Source organism: Acinonyx jubatus, chromosome D2, assembly GCF_027475565.1.
Source record: "Acinonyx jubatus isolate Ajub_Pintada_27869175 chromosome D2, VMU_Ajub_asm_v1.0, whole genome shotgun sequence".
Taxonomy (NCBI): Eukaryota; Metazoa; Chordata; class Mammalia; order Carnivora; family Felidae; genus Acinonyx; species Acinonyx jubatus.
In genome coordinates, this window is record NC_069393.1 from 58,631,503 (window position 1) to 58,650,220 (window position 18,718).

An 18,718-nucleotide genomic window follows, 5' to 3' on the forward strand; every position below is an offset into this window, starting at 1 on the left:
AGTCTATGTACCCCGCTGGGGAGGAGAGCCTTGGTTCAAGAAAGCCTGGAAAGCAGAAGTCAGGATGCAAAGCTCACTCACTTAGAGGTGAAGCCACAGAAATACAGACAGGCCAAGGGGGAAGGTAAGGCTACCACCAAAAATTTGGCATGTCTGCTATGATGCTCAATCTACCCCGCATACATGTCTCTGGATGAGGGCCCAATTGGACATGGGCCCCACGCCTCTCCGGATGACTCAGCTCTGTAAGCGATACTCTAGAAGACATTTTCCAAGGGGAACAAACCACAGATGTGGGTTGTGAGAGCAGGTTGGCCGGTGTGGTCACTTCCCAGGAGTGCTAACAGGCCTCTGCTTTGGAAGCGACTCCAGAGAGCATATGCTCCAGAAGGGGCACTCTTGTAACAACTGGAGTCAGTTACATTTTAACAGTATCTTTTCCTTCACCGTTTCTGGGGTAGACGCCCAGGAAGTTAGCCCCTGGGATGTTGTCTCCACCTCACACATATATGATGTGAGCCACACACCTTAGGTCTCTGGAGGATTTTCAAAATCTCCAGGAGAGAGGCTTAAAGCAACCTGGAATATGCAGGTGGACGAGCTTTCTAGCCCACCCAACCTCATAAAAGAAAAGCATTATTATACAGGACAAAACCATATCCAAAAACGTCTCCCTTACCTGAGTAATGGGCTGATAGCAATGGACCAGACTCGGTCTTCGGTCTGGATGGTGTGTAAGCACTGCCCCAGCCGGCCTGATGCCAAAGGCCATACCTGGAAACAGCAGAAGAGATGCTCTCGTCAGCATTGCCTGGGATTGGGACGTGGGGTGAGCATCCCCAGGGCGGTGGGGAAGTGGAGAATCCTCTCTGTCCTGCAGACACAGAGCTCAACGTATGAGCCGAGGGGCTTCCCCAGCCTCCGGCTCGCCTACCTGACTCCCAGGCAGAACCGCCCTCCTCAACATCCACTTGAGAGCTCTCTTCACCACCCAATTTTATAGCAGGGAATCAGGAGCTCCACACTCCAGCTGAGACGTGATGAAGCCGGGTGAGCAGGTGCGGCTTGCCTCTCTCAACAACCTCCTCGTGCTGGTGGGTTTTCCTCTTTCCTATCTCTCACCCAGATTTTCCTTTGGGAGGTAGGGAGAAGGAGGATGATCAAGGCACAGTATGGGGGAACAAAGACAGAATTACAGCAGAATTAAGAGAGAGGAGCAGAAAGGAAGACACAAGAGAAGGGGAGAACGGAGGAAGAAGAGAGGCTTCAAGGCACGAAGGTGGTATGTTCTTGTTTGTTTGTTGATAATGCCCAGGATCCAGTGCTATTCATGTCGGCAGGGAATTTAGCACCTAGTGTCACCAAAAGTAGCAGAAAAGCTTAACTCTTTTAAGCTTCCATATCTCCTACAGGTTAAAAATATTGCTTGGAGCACATTATCTGGTCCCTATCAGTCAGGAATGTACATTAGCAGCCACTCCGGGCTTAACTCTAATCAACACTCAGGGAGCCCTCTCAGCAGCCAGTGCATTTAGAAATCTCCCATTAAGCACAAGGCCCCCCTCACCTCACCCAACCCTAGATGACACAGTCAGGGAAATAAGCCTCTAACCAAACAGAAAGGAAGCCTCAAATGTACAGGGCTGTCCCAGACAGCAGCCAAGGAGGGATCCTGGGGCAGCCAGATGGATCAATGACCTCTCAAGGTCCCTGCCGTGCTATAAGGGGAACACACAAAAGCCAGTCAGGACCTTAGATGGAAGAACTTTCAGGAAACATTCCTTGAATTTAAGGGGCAGGTGATGGAGTGGGGGTGGTCTTGCCTTCTTGGGGTCACATGACATGTCTTCCCCATAAAAGGAGAAAGTGTTTTCGATCTTGTGTATGTATAAAAGGTATATATGAGTTACTTCCAACACAGGGAAAAGAAAATAAACTTAAGAAGATTCTGAACAAGGAGGGGCAGAAAACAAAAGTGAATACCACGACTTTCCTGGAGTGCCATGATTCTGGCTTACTCTTCTGGATCTACAATCAGGCCCCTTTGCTAGTAACTAGAGGCGTTTCTACTGTCTTCTTTCAGATAGTCCAGGCCTGGAAGAGTGGTTTGCCTTTCCTCAGATGCGAACTCCCCAGGAGGCGGGTTGGAAGGTGAGGAGACACTAAGGACTCTGATTACAACATCTATGGGGACAACTCCAGTCCTGGACTCACCAGTGCCACCCCCTCCCCCCGGGACGGGCTGGTGGATTCCAACACCGTACAAACCACAGAACAAGGTTCCTGGCCTCCGGGAGGCATGTTGCCAATTCTGAGCGGATGTTGGGAAACCCACAAACCCGAGTGTCATGATGCCTGAGGGACAGGAGTTGACAACAATATGCTGATCATACTTTCACCCTCAGTGGTCAAATCCAAAACAAACCCTTCCCTGGAAAAGACATATCTCAGTGGAGGTGGGCATTTACATAGTCCTTTTAAGAAGCAGTTGACAATATGTATCAGGACCCTTAAAATGACCGAAGCCTTACACTCAGTAATTCTCTTGCTGAGATTCTATCCTAAGAAAATAATTCCAAAACAAAGAGAAGCCTGTGTGGTAAAAATATTCCCTGCAGCCTATGGTTGCAGAAAGAGCATGCATGGGCTTTGGAATCAGACCCATTTGGGTTTGAACCCAGTTGTTACTTATCCTCTCTGATCTTAGGGATATTTCAGGACTTCGTAGCCTCAGTTTCCTCGTGTGTAGAATGGGAAATAATACCTATCTTTTGAGGGCTACAGAAATGTCAAGATATGTATAAAGCACCTGGCACAGTAATAGCACAGTGTTTGGAAGGTATTAGGCACCCAACAATGGTGGTTCTTATTACTTATTAAGCCATTAAAGATGACACAAATAATTTGTAATAATAATAGGAAACTTTATAAAATAGATACAGTAGGGTATATTGGCTATCCACAATATATTACAAGCATAATTATGTAGGGATAAAATTAACCTAAAGGATAAACGGAGAAAATGAACAAATGTAAAGGGCTTAGCATTGTGCCTGGTTACAGTGTATACAGTTACAAAACAAACAAGCAAATCTATGCGTTGAAAAATAACTAAAAGAAGAAAAAGAAAAAACAAACCCAAGTTCAAATGTTCCCTCCTTCATAAATTCTCCCCTTTCAAGGCAGATGTGATCTCTCCACCCCTGAACTCTCTGGCCCTAGAGGCTTACACTTGACAGTCCTGGCCACTTGCGCTCAGCTTCACAGCCACTGCACGCATGTTTCAGCTCCCCTTAAAAAGAGGGGCAGTCTCTTCCTTACCTTTGAAAAACCCTACTGCCTTGTACACTAAGCCTTGCATACAGTTGGCACTTAAAAGAATGAATGAAAGAACAGAGAAATAAGGAGGCAATGAAAGAATGGTCAGAACCAGCCCAGGCCCATGAAGAATATTCCTACATTCCTATCACATCTCAGGATGGGGCTGGCCTCACTAAAGCCCAGAGGGGCAATCCAAACAGAGTCTCAATAAGCTTGAAAGTAGGGTTGGCAGGGGCGGGGAGGGGCAGGGAGAGGAAGAATCTGAGCAATCGCTAACTCAGAACTCAGAAGTCTTACGAAGAAAATGTTTTAGTTCCTTTCACCCCAATAAAACAATCTCTTTCCTAAAACACAGTAGCTATTTGGGGGAACTCCCAACAAACAGGCTATAGATCTTTACAGGCAAACATGAGTTTGCCTAAGTTCTTGCATAGGTTTGGGCATATTAGAAGCAGCTACAGAACTGCAGAAGCCACCGAAAAGCCGTGGAAACCTGGCTAGAAAAGACTGGCTGTGGGTAGTGTGCAAATGGGTCAGGAAGACGAAGGCGGCTAGAGGCAGAGACAACCACATGGTGGGAACAGAAGCAGCATCCAGAAGTCTGAAAAGATGAGCGGGCCCAGAAGTCACCAGGGAGCCCGTAGACAGCCGACCAGTTTTCTGGAGGTGAAGAACCCGGGGGGAGAATTCCGTCACTGTCTTAAAAGAAATCCTCAAAAGGAATACGATGTGCTGCAGTGACAATTTTAGAATTTAGAAAGTACCTGTTTTAACGCTTAAAAAAAATCGAATCCACTAAATGCGTTAGTACTTCAAACATGAAACAAATCCAATATCCCAAATAAAGATGCTGTCCCCTGACTAGAATAGCAGCCCATCCCCCTGAATTGCCACCTGTGGTCATAAAGCTTAGTTTATGCTGCTCTGGGTATCAGACCACAGAGAAGAGACTAGAAGAGACGTCACTGAGAAGAAGGAGCCAGGGGAAGCTCGAAGCCATGACAGGAAGATGCCAGGAGATGGGAATATTTAGGCCACATGTGCCAAAAAGATTTTTATGCAAATTTATTTCTGAGGCATACAGCAAGTTAAGGCCAGTGTCTTTTCAAGGAATGGTAAAACGACAGCAACCAATCAGAACCCTGAAGTAAGGATAGGGTGGACGGAATGGGAAACAGGCAATAGGAACTTCAGTTTCCGAGTTGGTTCAAAGGTTTTCTGGATTTTTCTCAGGCTTCCTGTGCTGGTGTGCATGTCTCTCTGACAGAATGCAAAGTGTTAGGAAGAAAATAGCCAAGGGAGGAGAAGTTTCCGTAAATAGAAAGGAACATACGTAGCCCTTCTTTTTATATCAATTGGTGGCATGTTTATAGGAAGGAGTAATCACCAGAGGGTACGTGGAGTCAGAAAAGCTAGTGAATAAAAAGTGCCACTGCCCTCTCCTGAGACCCTCCCTAGGTGTCTCAGAGGCCCGTTTGCTGACACGAACAGGCATTTTGCTCCTGTTGGTGCTATGATCTCCAGATGCTGAGAGGAAACAGGCGAGTAAGATACTACCAGGCCTCCTGCACCTCAGCTTAATTGTCAGCAGAGTTCCCACGGCAGCCCCAAAGGACCAGGCGTGTGCGGGCCCTGCCTGGGGCTGCGGGACACAGGGATGGAGACAGAAGTTCTTCTCTGTGTCATTGGTGGAGGCCTGTTTGACCCAAACGTGGGTGAGTGGAGTCCATAAAGCAGAGGTCACACTACTTCTCAACCTCATTCTGTTTTGCCTTGGCAGATGTCTGACCGTAGACCAGGCAGTTTGGCAATGACGCACCAAAAACGCCTTTCTCTCTTCGTCTTTCTACTGCTTACTGACCACATCACTCTCCAGAGAAGCAGTAAAAACACATTTTAATTATCAGCCTGATTGCTTATAAACAAGGTGGTGAAAAATTAACCTCCCTAAACAGAAAGCAAGCAAAAGGAGGGAGATTTTAAAATAAAATATTGGGGTCAGAACTCAACCCACAAACTTGAGGAAATTCAGCTCAGGGAGGAAAAGCTGGCCAGGCCCTCTGTTTTTGAGTTCACGCCACATTTCAAGTGAGTGGCAAGCTTCCCAGCCACTGTCCACTCCTTTCTCAGGCCAGCTGGCAGGGATGTAGCCTGGCATGGCCAGCCGCATGCCAGAGGCACATAAGTGAGTCCTTTATCATGTTGTCCCCCTGCTGCCCCCACCCCATGCCCTCAGCCAATCCCAAGACTCAAGGCCCTATCCACCCTCTCCCACCCCACTCCCTATAGACAGGAGGGAATAACAGTACCTAAGGGGGACACCACTCACCTTGGCCGTCCTGTCCCTGGAGCCGCTCACGATGATGCCCCCTCTGCAATCCACACAGTTCACCTCCTGTTCATGAGCCGAGTACTTGACAGTGAAGGTGCTATGAATCTTATGAACACCAATCTTCCCATCTCTAGGAGAGAAATAAGGAGCCCATCCCCAATAGCCAATTATTCTCTCTGTCGGAAGAGAACAAAGCTACGGAAGCAGCCCGAATCTCTAGTGATGTCCAAATCTGCTAAGTTTTAGGCAACTCAGCTCAAAATAAGGTGCTGAGCTTCGAGATAACTTTACTTCCTCAGTACACTTGGGGCTGAACAGAGCTGAGAGACAAAACAAATTTCCCCCTCGAGAGTATCAAAACCAGCTTCACTTTTCATTAAAGGCTCTTCCTGTTTTCCTTCTCTGGCTAACCCTATTAAGTGCCTTTGGTAAATCTCTCTGCTTCAAATGGAAAAAAAAAAAACAAAAAACCACTCCCTCTTCTTATGGTCTCCCTCCTCATCCCTTTGGAGTTGAGACAGAAAAGTGAGAGGCAGGCAGGCAGAAGTTCCCTGAAGAATGCTAAGGAAGAAGGAGGAGCACTCTGCGGCACTTACCCTCCTGCACTGATAATATGCGAGTTGGCCAGCACAAAGTGGCAAACGTCCTCATCATGCCCAGCAAAGACTCCCAGGGGCCGACGGTTCAAGCTGGCACCATCTGGGCGGAACTGATAGGCCAGGATGAAATTAGCCTGGGATATGTACAGAGAATCACCCTCTAGCTGCATCCAGGGCATCTGACTGCAGAGATATAAAACACAATTTAAAGATCATCAAGATACAGCATGAAAAGTTGACTCCAATCTTTAGAGAGGCTGACCGATTCTCAACATAGAGAGAATAACCTGCACTTTACCCCCCTCCTCTCCTTTAAAATTACCTCCCCGTAGGCTACCCTCAGACAACTAGAGAGACTGAGCTTTGTAGTAACCTAATCTTCTCTGGACTTTCTAAGACAGAGTCAGAATTAAACGACCAATTAAATATCACTTTTAATGGGAAAATGCTTAAGACCTGAATTACTGGCAACTTAGATTTCTTTTGGGTAGGCAGAGCTCAGCGACTATAATGACTGGGGCATGGACAGGGTCAAAAACAAATCTTCTACCCAGAGAAAGTGATTTTCTTTCATTACACATCCTCACTGATTTGAAGTGTTAAGTGATAAGTTTCGAGGTTCCAAGACTCCCATACATACCTCTTTCCCAACAGAGCAGATGGAGAAAAGAGAAGAGTGAGCCCTGAGAAGCCCCATTCCCTTATCCCGCTAGAGCAAAGGGGCCATTTATAAGTGAAAGGAATAAAGCCATTTAGGAAAGGATGCTAATGTACTGGTTACATATCCAGCTCCACACAGGGGATATCTACGTTTTGGTATTAGAGGGTAAGTGGGGCAATGGAAAAACGGCTTCGCAGCAGTCTGCTACAGTTCGGGGGTTATGGAGAAATAGTCAGCTCTCCCAGGCAGCAGATAAGAGAAATCCACAAGTAGTTAAAGATTCCCTCCACAATCCAGCAAAAGGAAGAAAGCTTAGAAGCCACAGGCCAGTCCCATGGCACAGAGTGAGCCTCAAGAAGAAAGAAGACTCTGCCAGACCCCAGGCTCTCTGGTGGGGACTAAGCCCCTTCCCCAAGGCAGACATCCCAGCAGCCTGTCCTACTCTTTGGAGTAGTTCTGGAGCTACCAGGTCCCAAGCAAGGCGTAGGGATGGCTGATTCATCCCCATTTACAGAGACACCATCTCCCACTGCCAAGCCTGTCTGAGCAAACTGGGCTGTGTTTCTTCCCCAGACTCCTTAATACAAGCGTCATGGGAATGTGGAAAAGTTCTGCAAATTGACTTGACGGGCCATTAAATGCAGCTTGGACTTTGTAGTAGCTGAGTTTCTGCTCAGGAGGTTTTTACAAGTGTGTGCATATATTATATAGAACATGTGTTGAGTAGGTAGCGATGCCTACATTCTCACTCATTATGCACTTCCCTCTTCAACATCCCCTTGCACGAGTTTGTGGCACACTCAAGTGGGGAGCAAACAGAAGGGGTTGGAATGCATGTGTTTAGAGCCATCTGGTAAACAGCCATTTGCCGAGGACAAGAAACCAGGTTCATGCCAGGTGAACGGTGGAGAATCCCAGGGCAGCCTGGTAACGGCTTTGTGTGTTTATTTGCCAAACTGCTTTGAAACCAGCCCCAAAAAAGACGTCAGGGACAAAACCTTGATAGAGAAATAAACTCTACTTTCTGATATTAAAAGGCAAAAGCGGGAAGCAGAGAGTACAGTTTTTCATCATAAAAATCTGTCTTTCTCCCTAGTAGTTTCTCTACAGTCACCACCATGACCAGTACCCCCGCATAATTCACAGCCACCACCAGCCATGAAAACAGCAGGAACTGGACACAAGCAAGAGAGAAGGGGTCATCAGATGAAGAAGCCCGTCAGTATCTCTCAGCACAAGCACAGGTCAACCTGGAATGAGGAACCACGATGCTCCTTAACCATTCCGACCAATCATCGAGGAGCACTTGCTTGGCAGGGAGTCAGATGATAACTATGAAATAATGTAGCATCAATGAAGCATAAGATTTGTGGCATTAGCAGTCCAAAGCCACTGTCTAAATTTCCTAGCAGTTCTGAGTTCTATCTCCTGTAACATCTACAGCCAAGCCTTTAGATCCTATTTTGCCTTCTTAATAAAGTAGGGGAGAGGGCTAACAGACACCAGGAGTGAAGCATAACTCTGTAGAGTAGATTTAAAGAAAAATAATTATAAAACAAGATGGGTTGAAATACTGGCTTCATTTAACTCTTTTGATGAGGTAAGTTAATAGGGGTTACCTCTGAGTGGTTGCATTATACATAAGTTTTATTTTCTTCTTTAAACTTTTCTAGTTTTTCAAATCTCTACAATAAACATTTGTTATTTTTATAATCATAAACGTGTGGAATTTGTTTAAATAAAGCACATTTGATGGCAATTTTTACCAATGTGAAAAAAATTGTCCCTCTGGTGCCTGCTTTGTGATGTTTAAAGGATCACCAGTGCCACACCACCCAAGACAGGCACATTTACACTCTAGCTAAGACCAGATATTTTACTTCCCAGCATGCTTTTCTGTCCCAGGTAGCTTTGAAAGAGTCAAGGAGTACCTGGGTGGCTCACTCGGTTGAGCATCTGACTTTGGCTCAGGTCATGATCTCACAGGTCATGAGTTCGAGCCCTGCATCAGGCTCTCTGCTGTCAGCGCAGAGCCCACTTTGGATCCTCTGTCCCCGCCCCCCCCCCCCGCCCTTCCCCCACTCACGCTCTCTCTTTTAAACATGAATAAACATTAAATTAAAAAAAAAGAATCAAGAGGCTACTTACCTGCATCTCCACTTCAGCAGAATCCCCTCTCGGCAGCGCCCCAACCTCCAGTTCTGAGACACCTTCACCCGTTCCTTCACTGGGACATTGGCCATCCTGTGTGCAGACAGAACAGATAATCCAGTCACTACAACTCATTGCCAACCAGAGAAAATTCCATAGGCTTGTGAGGTAGAACTTGGGAGTATCTGGGATATATCTAGATATAAGTGACAGGGTTAGGACATGAGAAAGGATTAGCTTTTCTCTCTCCACACTGGGATAACCAAGAAAGCCAAGGAGAAGAGCCTGTCCTTTACAGTGTCTATAGTGATGCCAAAGCGATCTAATGGAGACAGGATAACAGTGCTGGAACTACTGGCTATCCATAAGGAAAAAAGTAAACTCTGACTCCTACCTCACACCATACAGAAAAATTAATTCAAAACAGATTTAAACATGAAATCTAAAACTATAAAGCTTATAGAGGAAAATATATCAAGATATTTCTGCAACTTGGGGCCTGGGAAGAGGTCTCTTAAGACACAGAAAGCAATAGCATACAAGAAAACTCTAATGAATGAGACTTTATCAAAATTTAAAATTTTTGCTTACCACAATGAATATACACACCACATTCTGGGGGAAAATGTTCACAAAATATATATCTGACAAAGGGCTTATATCCAGAAAATACTAAGAAATTATAAATACATATGCATAACTGTATACATATGTATATGTATATATTGTATATGCATTTATATATGTATATATAATTATACACACACACACACACACACATAAATATATATATATGCATATATATTTTTTGAAGGCCAGTAAGGAACTCTCCTACAATCTTGGTGGCAAAGCAAAATGGTAGAGCCATCATGGAAAAATGTCTGACAGTTTATTATAAATCCAAACATATACCTACTCTATGACCTAGCAAATACCCAGGAGAAAGCATACACCCACAAAAAGACTTGCACAAGAATGTTCACAGGAACTTTAGTAGTAAGAGCCCAAAGTTGAAAACAGCCCAGGCAGCCATCAGAAGAATGGCCAAACACCCCATGATGTATATTCATACAATGGAATGCTACTCAGCAATAAAAAGGAAAGTACTATTGATATACACAGTAATGTGGGTGAATCTCAAAAGCTGAATGAAAGCAACCTTACACAAAAGAGTTCATGTTGTATGATTCCATTTATGTGAAGGATATTGAGAAGGATTATTATTATGTGAAGGATATTGTGAAGCATTATTAAGAAGGATAACTAATCTATGGTGGAAGAATCAGAATAGTGATTACCACTGGGAACCCTACCACTGGGAAGGGGACTGACTGGGAAGAAACATGTAGAAACTTTCTGGAGCAACATTCTGTGTCTAAATCTTAAAGGGATTTGGGTTACACAGGTGTATATGCATTTGTCGAAAAATGCATCAAATGGGAAAAAAAATGCCCCAAATGATACACTTAAGATTAAAGTTTGAGCATTTTGCTGTATATAATATTAAGTTTATTTATTTATTTTGAGAGAGAGAAAGAGAGCACGTGAACAGGGGAGTGGCAGAGAGAGAGGAAAAGAGAGAATCCAAGCAGGCTCCGCACCGTCACGCTCTGCACTGTCAGCATGGAGCCTGATGTGGAACTTGAACTTACGAAACATGAGACCATGACCTGACCCGAAGTCAAACGCTTAACCGACTGAGCCACCCAGGAGCCCCTGTATATAAACCCATAAACTAATATATATACCAGTCAATTGTATGCATGCATACTGTAGTGTTTACAGGTGGAATGGACTGATATCTGCAACTCACTTTGAAATGCATGATAACACAAATACACTACAATGTTCATTGTAGAATCTAGGTCGTGGGCATATAAGTGTCTGTGGAATAATTCATTCAACTTTGCTGTTTTAAATTTTTCATTTAAGAAAATGTTAGGGGTGTCAGTAGTACTTTCTGGGTGAGGAAAATAGAGCAGCCAGGAATACGAGAGCACATCAGCGTAGGAATGGTGTAGTCTGTGACTGGTTGGAGAGGTAGGGGGATAGGGAGAAGAGCTCAAAGCCACTCTGAAAGTAAACTTTGGGACAGAATTCTGAAATTGTGGGCAAGAATTTGAAAATTTCATTTTAGGGGGCGCCTGGGTAGCTCAGTCGCTTAAGTGTCTGACTCTTGATTTCAGTTCAGGTCATGATCTCATGGTTCGTGGGATCAAGCCCTATGTGGGGCTCTGCACTGGCAGCACGCAGCCTGTTTGGGACTCTCTCTCTCTCTTTTTCTGCCCCTCCCTCACTCTCTAAACAAACAAGCATTTTTTTAAAAGAAAATTTTATTTTAGGCCCCCACAGCTCCCCTGTGTTTCCTTGGCCTGCTCCACTGGACAGTACAGGGTACACTGCTTGGGACACGGAGTGGTAACTACCAGGTGTATGGAGAAAAGAAGAGAGAAACATGCATTTCCTCCCGTCTCTGCTATGCCTTCACACTGACTACCCTTTACCAAAAGGCAGCCGTGAAGTCCTGCTTACAAGATTATGACAAATACAGATTAAAAAGGATAATTTTGGTAGGCAGAAAGAGAAGATACCTAATCCGTTTCTGGATAAATAATACTCTATCTACCTCCTGATCTCATCTCATTTGTTCATTTGTATAAACGAATTGTTTTTGATTAACAAAATGATACATCCACAGGGTAAAAAAAAAAATGCCAATAGACTGATAGATACTGTAGATGCATTTATATTGGTATGTATTTATACATATACCCAGTTTCTAATTAAAAAAAATAGTACACTATTTTACTCATTGCTTTCTTCACTTAACAATACATCTCAGGAAGCATTCCATATCAATACATTAAGATCCATCTCATTCTCTTTAACAGCTGCATAGAATTCTATTGTGTAACTCAATCATCATTTGACCAGTCCTTTACTGATTCACATTTAAAGGGCTTCCAGACTTTAGCTATTATAAATACTGCTGTTATAAATGTCCTTATATCTCTATTTAGGTGTGAGAACCCCAAGCAGGCTCCACGCTGCCAGCGTAGAGCCCAACATGGGGCTCGAACAGAGGAACTGTGAGACCATGACCTGAGCCCAAACCAAGAGTCATACACCCAAACTACTGAGCCACCCAGGTGCCCCGATATTTTTATTTCAGACCTTACTATGGAAAATCTTTCAGCATAGTAAATACAGTTTAGTTAATCCCATTGAACACTATTTAAAAAATGATTTAGAATGTTTCAATCTCTCTGGATCATAATTCCAAAGATAATTTATTTAACAAACATTTAATGTGGCGTTTATGATGTGCCAGGAACTGTTTTCATTTACCTAATGCTTTATGCATAGTAAGTATCAATAAGCATTTGTTGATAAAGCAATTGTACTTCCTGTATTCTATCCAATTAGAAGACGTCGGGGGAAAAAAAAAAGACGACATTGGAAATAAGCAATAAGCAAACTGGCTGATACTGCAACTTAAATACAGAAAGCCAGAAATGACCCAAACTGATATAAACCAATATATAACAAAGTAAAGTTTTAAAGTAAGGAAAGAAATCTCTACTTCATCAGTGCTATTGGGTTTGTATACCATGTTCCCAACCTATGAGAAAGAAGGAGGAGGAATATACATGCCTAGAAAAAACATGGGAAGTATATACTCTAAAATAGTTAACTGTGGGTAGCCAACTTCGGGTGTTTTATTTTCTTTGCGTTTTTACATATTTTCCAATTTTTCTACAATGTAATATTTTGGTGAACAAGAAAATACCCATTAAAATAATAATGCTGGTGATAAAACTGGAAATCAATAGATTAAAAAAACTGATTTAGATTCTTACATCTCATAAATAATATAATAAATCCTTGCAAAATGAAAGTGAATTTAAAATAGCTTTTCGGGGCTCCTGGGTGGCTCAGTCAATTAAACTTCCAACTTTGGCTCAGGTCATGATCTCACCATTCATGGGTTCCAGCCCCACATCAGGCTCTGTGCTGACAGCTCAGAGTCTGAAGCCTGCTTCGGATTCTGTGTCTCCCTCTCTCTCTCTGCCCCTCCCTTGCTCACGTGCACTCTCTCTCTCTCTCTCTCTCTCTCTCAAGAATAAACATTAAAAAAAATTTAATAAAAAATAAAAGTTTTTTAACTGGAAGATTTTAAAGTGTTTAAATTTTATTTGTATTTACTTATTTTATTATTTACTTATTATTTTTTGAGAGAGAGACAGAGTGTGAACAGAGGAGGGGCAGAGAGAGAGAGAGAGAGAGAGAGAGAGAGAGAGAGAGAATCCAAAGCAGGCTCCAGGCTCTCAGATGTCAGCTCAGAGCCTCATGATGAGGGGCTTGAACCCACGAACTGTGACATCATGACCTGAGCGAACTTGGAAGCTTAACCAACTGGGCCACCCAGGTGCCCCTAAAGTGTTTAAATTTTAAATACTATCCCAAGTGGGGCACCTGGGTGGCTCAGTGGGTTAAGTGTCTGACTCTTGATTTTGGCTCAGGTCATGATCTCATCATTTGTGAGCGTCTGACAGCCCAGAGCCTGCTTGGGATTCTCTCTCTCCCTCTCTCTGCCCCTCCCTTGCTCATATTCTCTTTCTCTCTCTCTTTTCTCTCTCTCTCTCTCTCTCTCTCTCTCTCTCTCTCTCTCTCTTGCCCCCTCCCTCCCTCCCTCATTCTCTCAAAATAAATAAATAAACTTAAAAAAATCAACACTGGGGTGCCTGGGTGGCTCAGTTGGTTAAGCATCCAACTTCAGCTCGGGTCATGATCTGGCGGTTCGTGAGTTCAAGCCCGGCGTCGGGCTCTGTGCCAACAGTTCAGAGCCCGGAGCCTGCTTTGGATTCTGTCTCCCCCCGTTCTCTCTCTGCCCCTCCCCCACTCATGCTCTGTCTGTCTCTCAAAAATGAATAAATGTTAAAAAATAAATACATACATACATACATGCTGAGCAGAATGTTAAAGAGTTTAAAATGAAAACAACAGAGTATGGGAATATTAACAATTAATACTATAGGTACAAGTTGTACCTCTAAAACTTTTAAGGGGCAGATAAAGATTTACTGGAATTACATCCTGTCTCTAATACCCTGTCAACCATACCCAACAGCAGGTAAGAACAATCACATGGTGTCCATGTGACGAAACACTGGGGAAACATCCCACAACATTAACACATACACGCATATTAAACTAATTATTAAAGTGCCACTGCACATTTATTATTACATGGAAAAACCAGAAACTGGCTTTGGTTTGATAGAAAGGTTTGGGTTTGGTTATATATTGCTAGTAGCACACTGGTACAGTCTTTCAGAAAGGAATTCTGTCGAGAAAAATTGTTAAATGACAGCTTCTGACCCAGCATTCCCGCTTTGAGCACTAAATCACAAAGAAATAACTCAAAAGAAAAATATATTTTTACAAAGATATTTATAGTTGTGGCTATATATTTGAGCTAAAACCTGGAAATAGCCCAAATGTTTGTCTGTGGGGGAGACCAGTATACTAATGCAATGGAATATATTGCCACTAGAAATGACAAATGTGGGGACTGCAAAACATTTTGGAAATGACTATAGCAAGCAATGGTAATTTTAAAGCTAAGTCAAATTTATAAAGGTAGAGGTGAAGAGACACTACAGAAAATTATGTCTCTATAAACAACATGTCAGAAGAGGTAAATAGATGGTACTTTGGATATATATATATGTATATATATATATATATATCACATAATATATTTCTGTATCTGTCTCTCACATAATTGTTGATAGTTAGGTCTCTCAATTTACCTTTAACTAAAGAGTAGAATAAATGAAGTTGTGGGAAAAGCTCAAAAGGCACACTTAGGAAACTAAGATCTAAATCCCAGTTCTGCCTGTTACTAATTATAAAATTCTGGTTACCTAACTTCTCTAATGGTCAATATCTTCCCCCAAGAAATGAGGATAGTATTTCTTACAATTGTTGTTTTATTTATTTTTTTTACAATTGTGGTTTTAAAATGACAACTAAAACAAAGTACAGTTGGTCAATTCTTTAAGTATATGTAGTAGTTAATATCGATTAATGGTGTCTTCCCTGAAGCTAATTCAATAATCATTTATTTTTCTTCTAAATAATTTAATTACAACTATTAGAAATTGTTCTTCTAATGTCAAACATTAGTCCTCTTTCAGGCTGAATGATTAGGGTTTGGGTGTACACACGTTAAAGCTAAAATGTATTACTGAATTTGTCCATTGGGTGAATTCAGTCCCTGGTTTCTCACATTGCTAGAGAGCAACCCACACCACCAGGTGGATGAAGCACTAAGGAAAGTAAAAGACAGTTAATAGGATGGACCAAAAGAACTTAACTCTTAATGAGAAAGATTAGATTCCCTGTCAAATCTTATCTGCAAATCCCTCCCAGATATAAAAGAAGACATCCTGTGTAGTTAACCTCTCCTCTTGAGTTAGGTCTAATTTAATACGTGGAAGTGAAACCAAAAATTGAATATTCTGGATCATAGCAGGAAGGAGACAAGGAGGAAAGAATCAATATATTTCCTGAACTGGGTTAAGGACAACACTTCTCTCTCTAGTCACTTAACTACCATTTAGTGACACTTTACTAAGGGTCAAAGCACTGCCCTGGGGGCCTGATCACAGCAGCAAGAAACTTTCAAAGTTGAACTTTAGAAGCTGCTACCAAACGGCAGGTGCAGATGTCCTCTCCCACAACGAAAGCCATAATCACAGTACTTGGCTCTGGCCCTTCAAATCAAATTTGACTTTTTTAAGCCACTCCTTTTGGCTTTGACTTGAGAAATAGTACCACTTTGTTGAAAGCCGCTTAACAACTCAGCTTTTTCATCCCTTTTGTCCATTCCATCATCTTTGATGGTTAGTTTCCCTAGCTGGTGGCAGGATCATATGTATATTCTTATTAGCACCTGAGAAATCAGAAGGAATAAAAAAAATCTTCCTCTGAAAACAGGTACCCCTCCCTCCCTGTGGGACCTGTCACAGTCCAGTCAAAGGGGTCGGCGGAACTAGGCAGCAGATGTGCCTGAGAAGACAAGAGCAGGTGCCCCTTGGAATTCTAGAAGGACCCTTGTTCCCCTCTTTGAAATGCTCTCTGGTTGGCTGTTTCTCCAACACACTTGCTAGTGTAAAGTGGGGGTGCTCCCCCCAAAACGATTAGTGCCCTGTAAATAAACCTCTCACGGGGCTGTTAACACTCAGGGGAATCTCTAACCGGCCTGTGGGCCTGGTGGAACTTCCATTTTCCCAGCCCTCCTTCTCTTGCCTCAGGCTCATTTCCCACTTGTGCCCCCTCCCTCTCAGCTTTCCGGCAGGCACCTTTATAGTTTGACTGCATTCCTGGGCGCATGACCTATTTTAAACAAAAACAACACAACACGCACCCATGGTAAGCTATCAGGCCCCTTAAAATCTTGGCAACAAGTTGAGTCCAGAGGGACAGAAATTAATCTAGGCAGTTATCTGGAGTCCACTTTCATCTCACCTCTCCTCCTTCACACCCCAAACTCAAAGCAAATAAATAAACCTAGTCTGAATAAAAATGCCTTGGGGTGAGGGAGGGGGAAGTGTGGGGATATCAGAGAGGTCTTAAACCTGCACGGTCTCGAAGATCAGTAAACTCCTGGATCACAACTCAGTTTCCCTCCCTGCCCCATCCTGCAGTTTGGTTCCCTTTGAGACGCCACAGATGCTGCTGCCCTCATGACTGGCACGACTTCCGTAAGCACAACTACCTGCTGATTTGGGAATTAGGGAGAGAAGGGGACCTGCCCACAAATGTAGAGCAAGGCCATCTCGGGGTGCACTGGGCTCAGGAGGGGAGACAGGGCTGTGCAAAATGATGCTCGGGGCTTGCACTTTTAACACTGTCTCTTGATTTATTTGACTTTGCTTTCCAGGAAGATTTTTTGCCTGCTGTATTGCATATACCTACAAGTTCTTCTACCAATACTAAGAATTTGGCTTTAATATACAAGTCTGTCTGTCTTTCTTTCTCTTTCTTTCTTTCTCTTTTTCTTTCTTTCTAAAAACATAGTCCACTTTATTCTTCTTAAGCCACAGTATATCATCTTTGGTTGTACAAACATCACTTGTTACAGTCTTGCCAACAGATCACAGCTGGGGAGGGGGCAGTTAATCCACTGCCAAGACTCCTGAGGGGTCCCTTTAAAATGGTAACACCCAGGATAGCACGCTAACACTGGGGGCAAGGGTGGTAGTACATCTGGCAGTGTACAAGAATTTAAACAGCCCAAGACAAGAAACTTCTAGCTCTTCATTTATACTTGCGTTAGACTAAATCCTCCAATGGCCTCAAAAACAGAGGTCTATCATTAAGATTTTTAAAAAATCAAAGAAAAATCATTATGCCATATTAAATCCGTTACCCTTCTGGCCAGGAAACAGGGGAACAGCCCCGACACCCAGGGTGGAGTGAGATTGTTCCCTACAATGAGGACAGGACCATGCACGAGGAAAGCAAAGAGCAGACCCCACCAGTCCCTTGAAAGGCCTCCAAATGTCAACTCACCTTACTCATTCAACCTCACCTCCCATTGTCCCACACCATGCAAGTGAACTCCAGCCAAGTCCACCTCTTCTACCTTTGTTCCTACACCCACACCTTCTCCTATATTGCCAGCACCAGCCTACCTTGTCCCTGCCAAACGCTTGCCTCCTTCTTCTGGGCACCAGCTTACACCTCTACTTCCCTGAGTCCTGGAAACTGTCCTCTCCCCCTCGTGTGAACCCCCAGACTGAACCCCCAATACCCTAAACTGAGGCACTGTTAACTTTTTTCAGCTGTATGTCTTGTTTGGCCAATACGGTCATAAATTCTACAGGATCAAGTCTTAACCTCTTAGCACTTCTAAAGGTACATCCCAACCAGCACACTGCAGAGCAGTGGTATACCAGCAACCCTGAATAACTGTGCTATCAAACTTCAATTTATAGACTCCACTTTCATTCAACGAAAGATCCACACTTTCATGAAGATTGCTGTCAGACCAACCACTGAGCCACAATGTGGCCCATGACCCCATCTGCTGCAAATAAGATGAAGACTGTGTGTTTGGAGGAACGTATATGAACTTCACCTCAAAGGATGTAAGAGAACAAGGTCAGGGCAGTAAACAGTTCACCAAAGTAACACACCAGATGGTAAATAAGTAAATGCACAGGCTTTTCAACTTTCTAAAACTTGTTTTATAAAAAAAATTACCTTTTAATCCTTTAACGTACTACCAAAAATTCTCACAGCATACAAATGTCTTGGACACAAAAGGGGAGAACCCTGGGCCTAGCGTGATTGGTATTCTGATAGATACTGCTTAGGCATTGCTTACGTTAGTTCTCAAAAGTACAATTCTCCCTTTGGTAAGTCACACTCTCAACAATACCCGTAGCTTTTCAGGAGCCTGGACATGCTACCTTCTAGCTCCAAAGGCCCTTTGTAAAATGTATAATATACCACACCTTCAGGAATGCAACCAGAGCCCCCAAATTCTTATGCTAGAGAGGCTTGAAGGAAGGAACTTGAGCAGATAAATTACCTTAATGTGGTACCACGTGTCAAAGCTGTCCAAAGAAGTTTCAGAAG

The 18,718-nt window shown here is 43.3% G+C and overlaps 1 protein-coding gene across 11 annotated transcripts in view; it reads right to left on the bottom strand.

Moving 5' to 3' along the window:
- FBXW4 (F-box and WD repeat domain containing 4) overlaps positions 1 to 18,718 on the bottom strand; it is a 77,979-nt gene that overhangs the window by 49,941 nt on the left and 9,320 nt on the right. For 8 of the 11 annotated variants that reach the window (XR_008292292.1, XM_027062908.2, XM_027062907.2 and 5 more), the window contains exons 2-5: positions 9,062 to 9,157; positions 6,250 to 6,435; positions 5,651 to 5,783; positions 680 to 774 (exon numbers count right to left, since the gene is read on the bottom strand). Coding sequence is in view for 9 of the 11 variants with exons in the window: in XM_027062908.2 (XP_026918709.2) it covers positions 680 to 774; positions 5,651 to 5,783; positions 6,250 to 6,435; positions 9,062 to 9,157 (510 nt within the window). In the remaining 2 variants the exon portion in view is untranslated. The remainder of the gene's footprint in view (positions 1 to 679; positions 775 to 5,650; positions 5,784 to 6,249; positions 6,436 to 9,061; positions 9,158 to 18,718) is intronic. The other 3 variants (XR_008292293.1, XM_053207605.1, XM_053207609.1) reach the window with 1 other exon arrangement.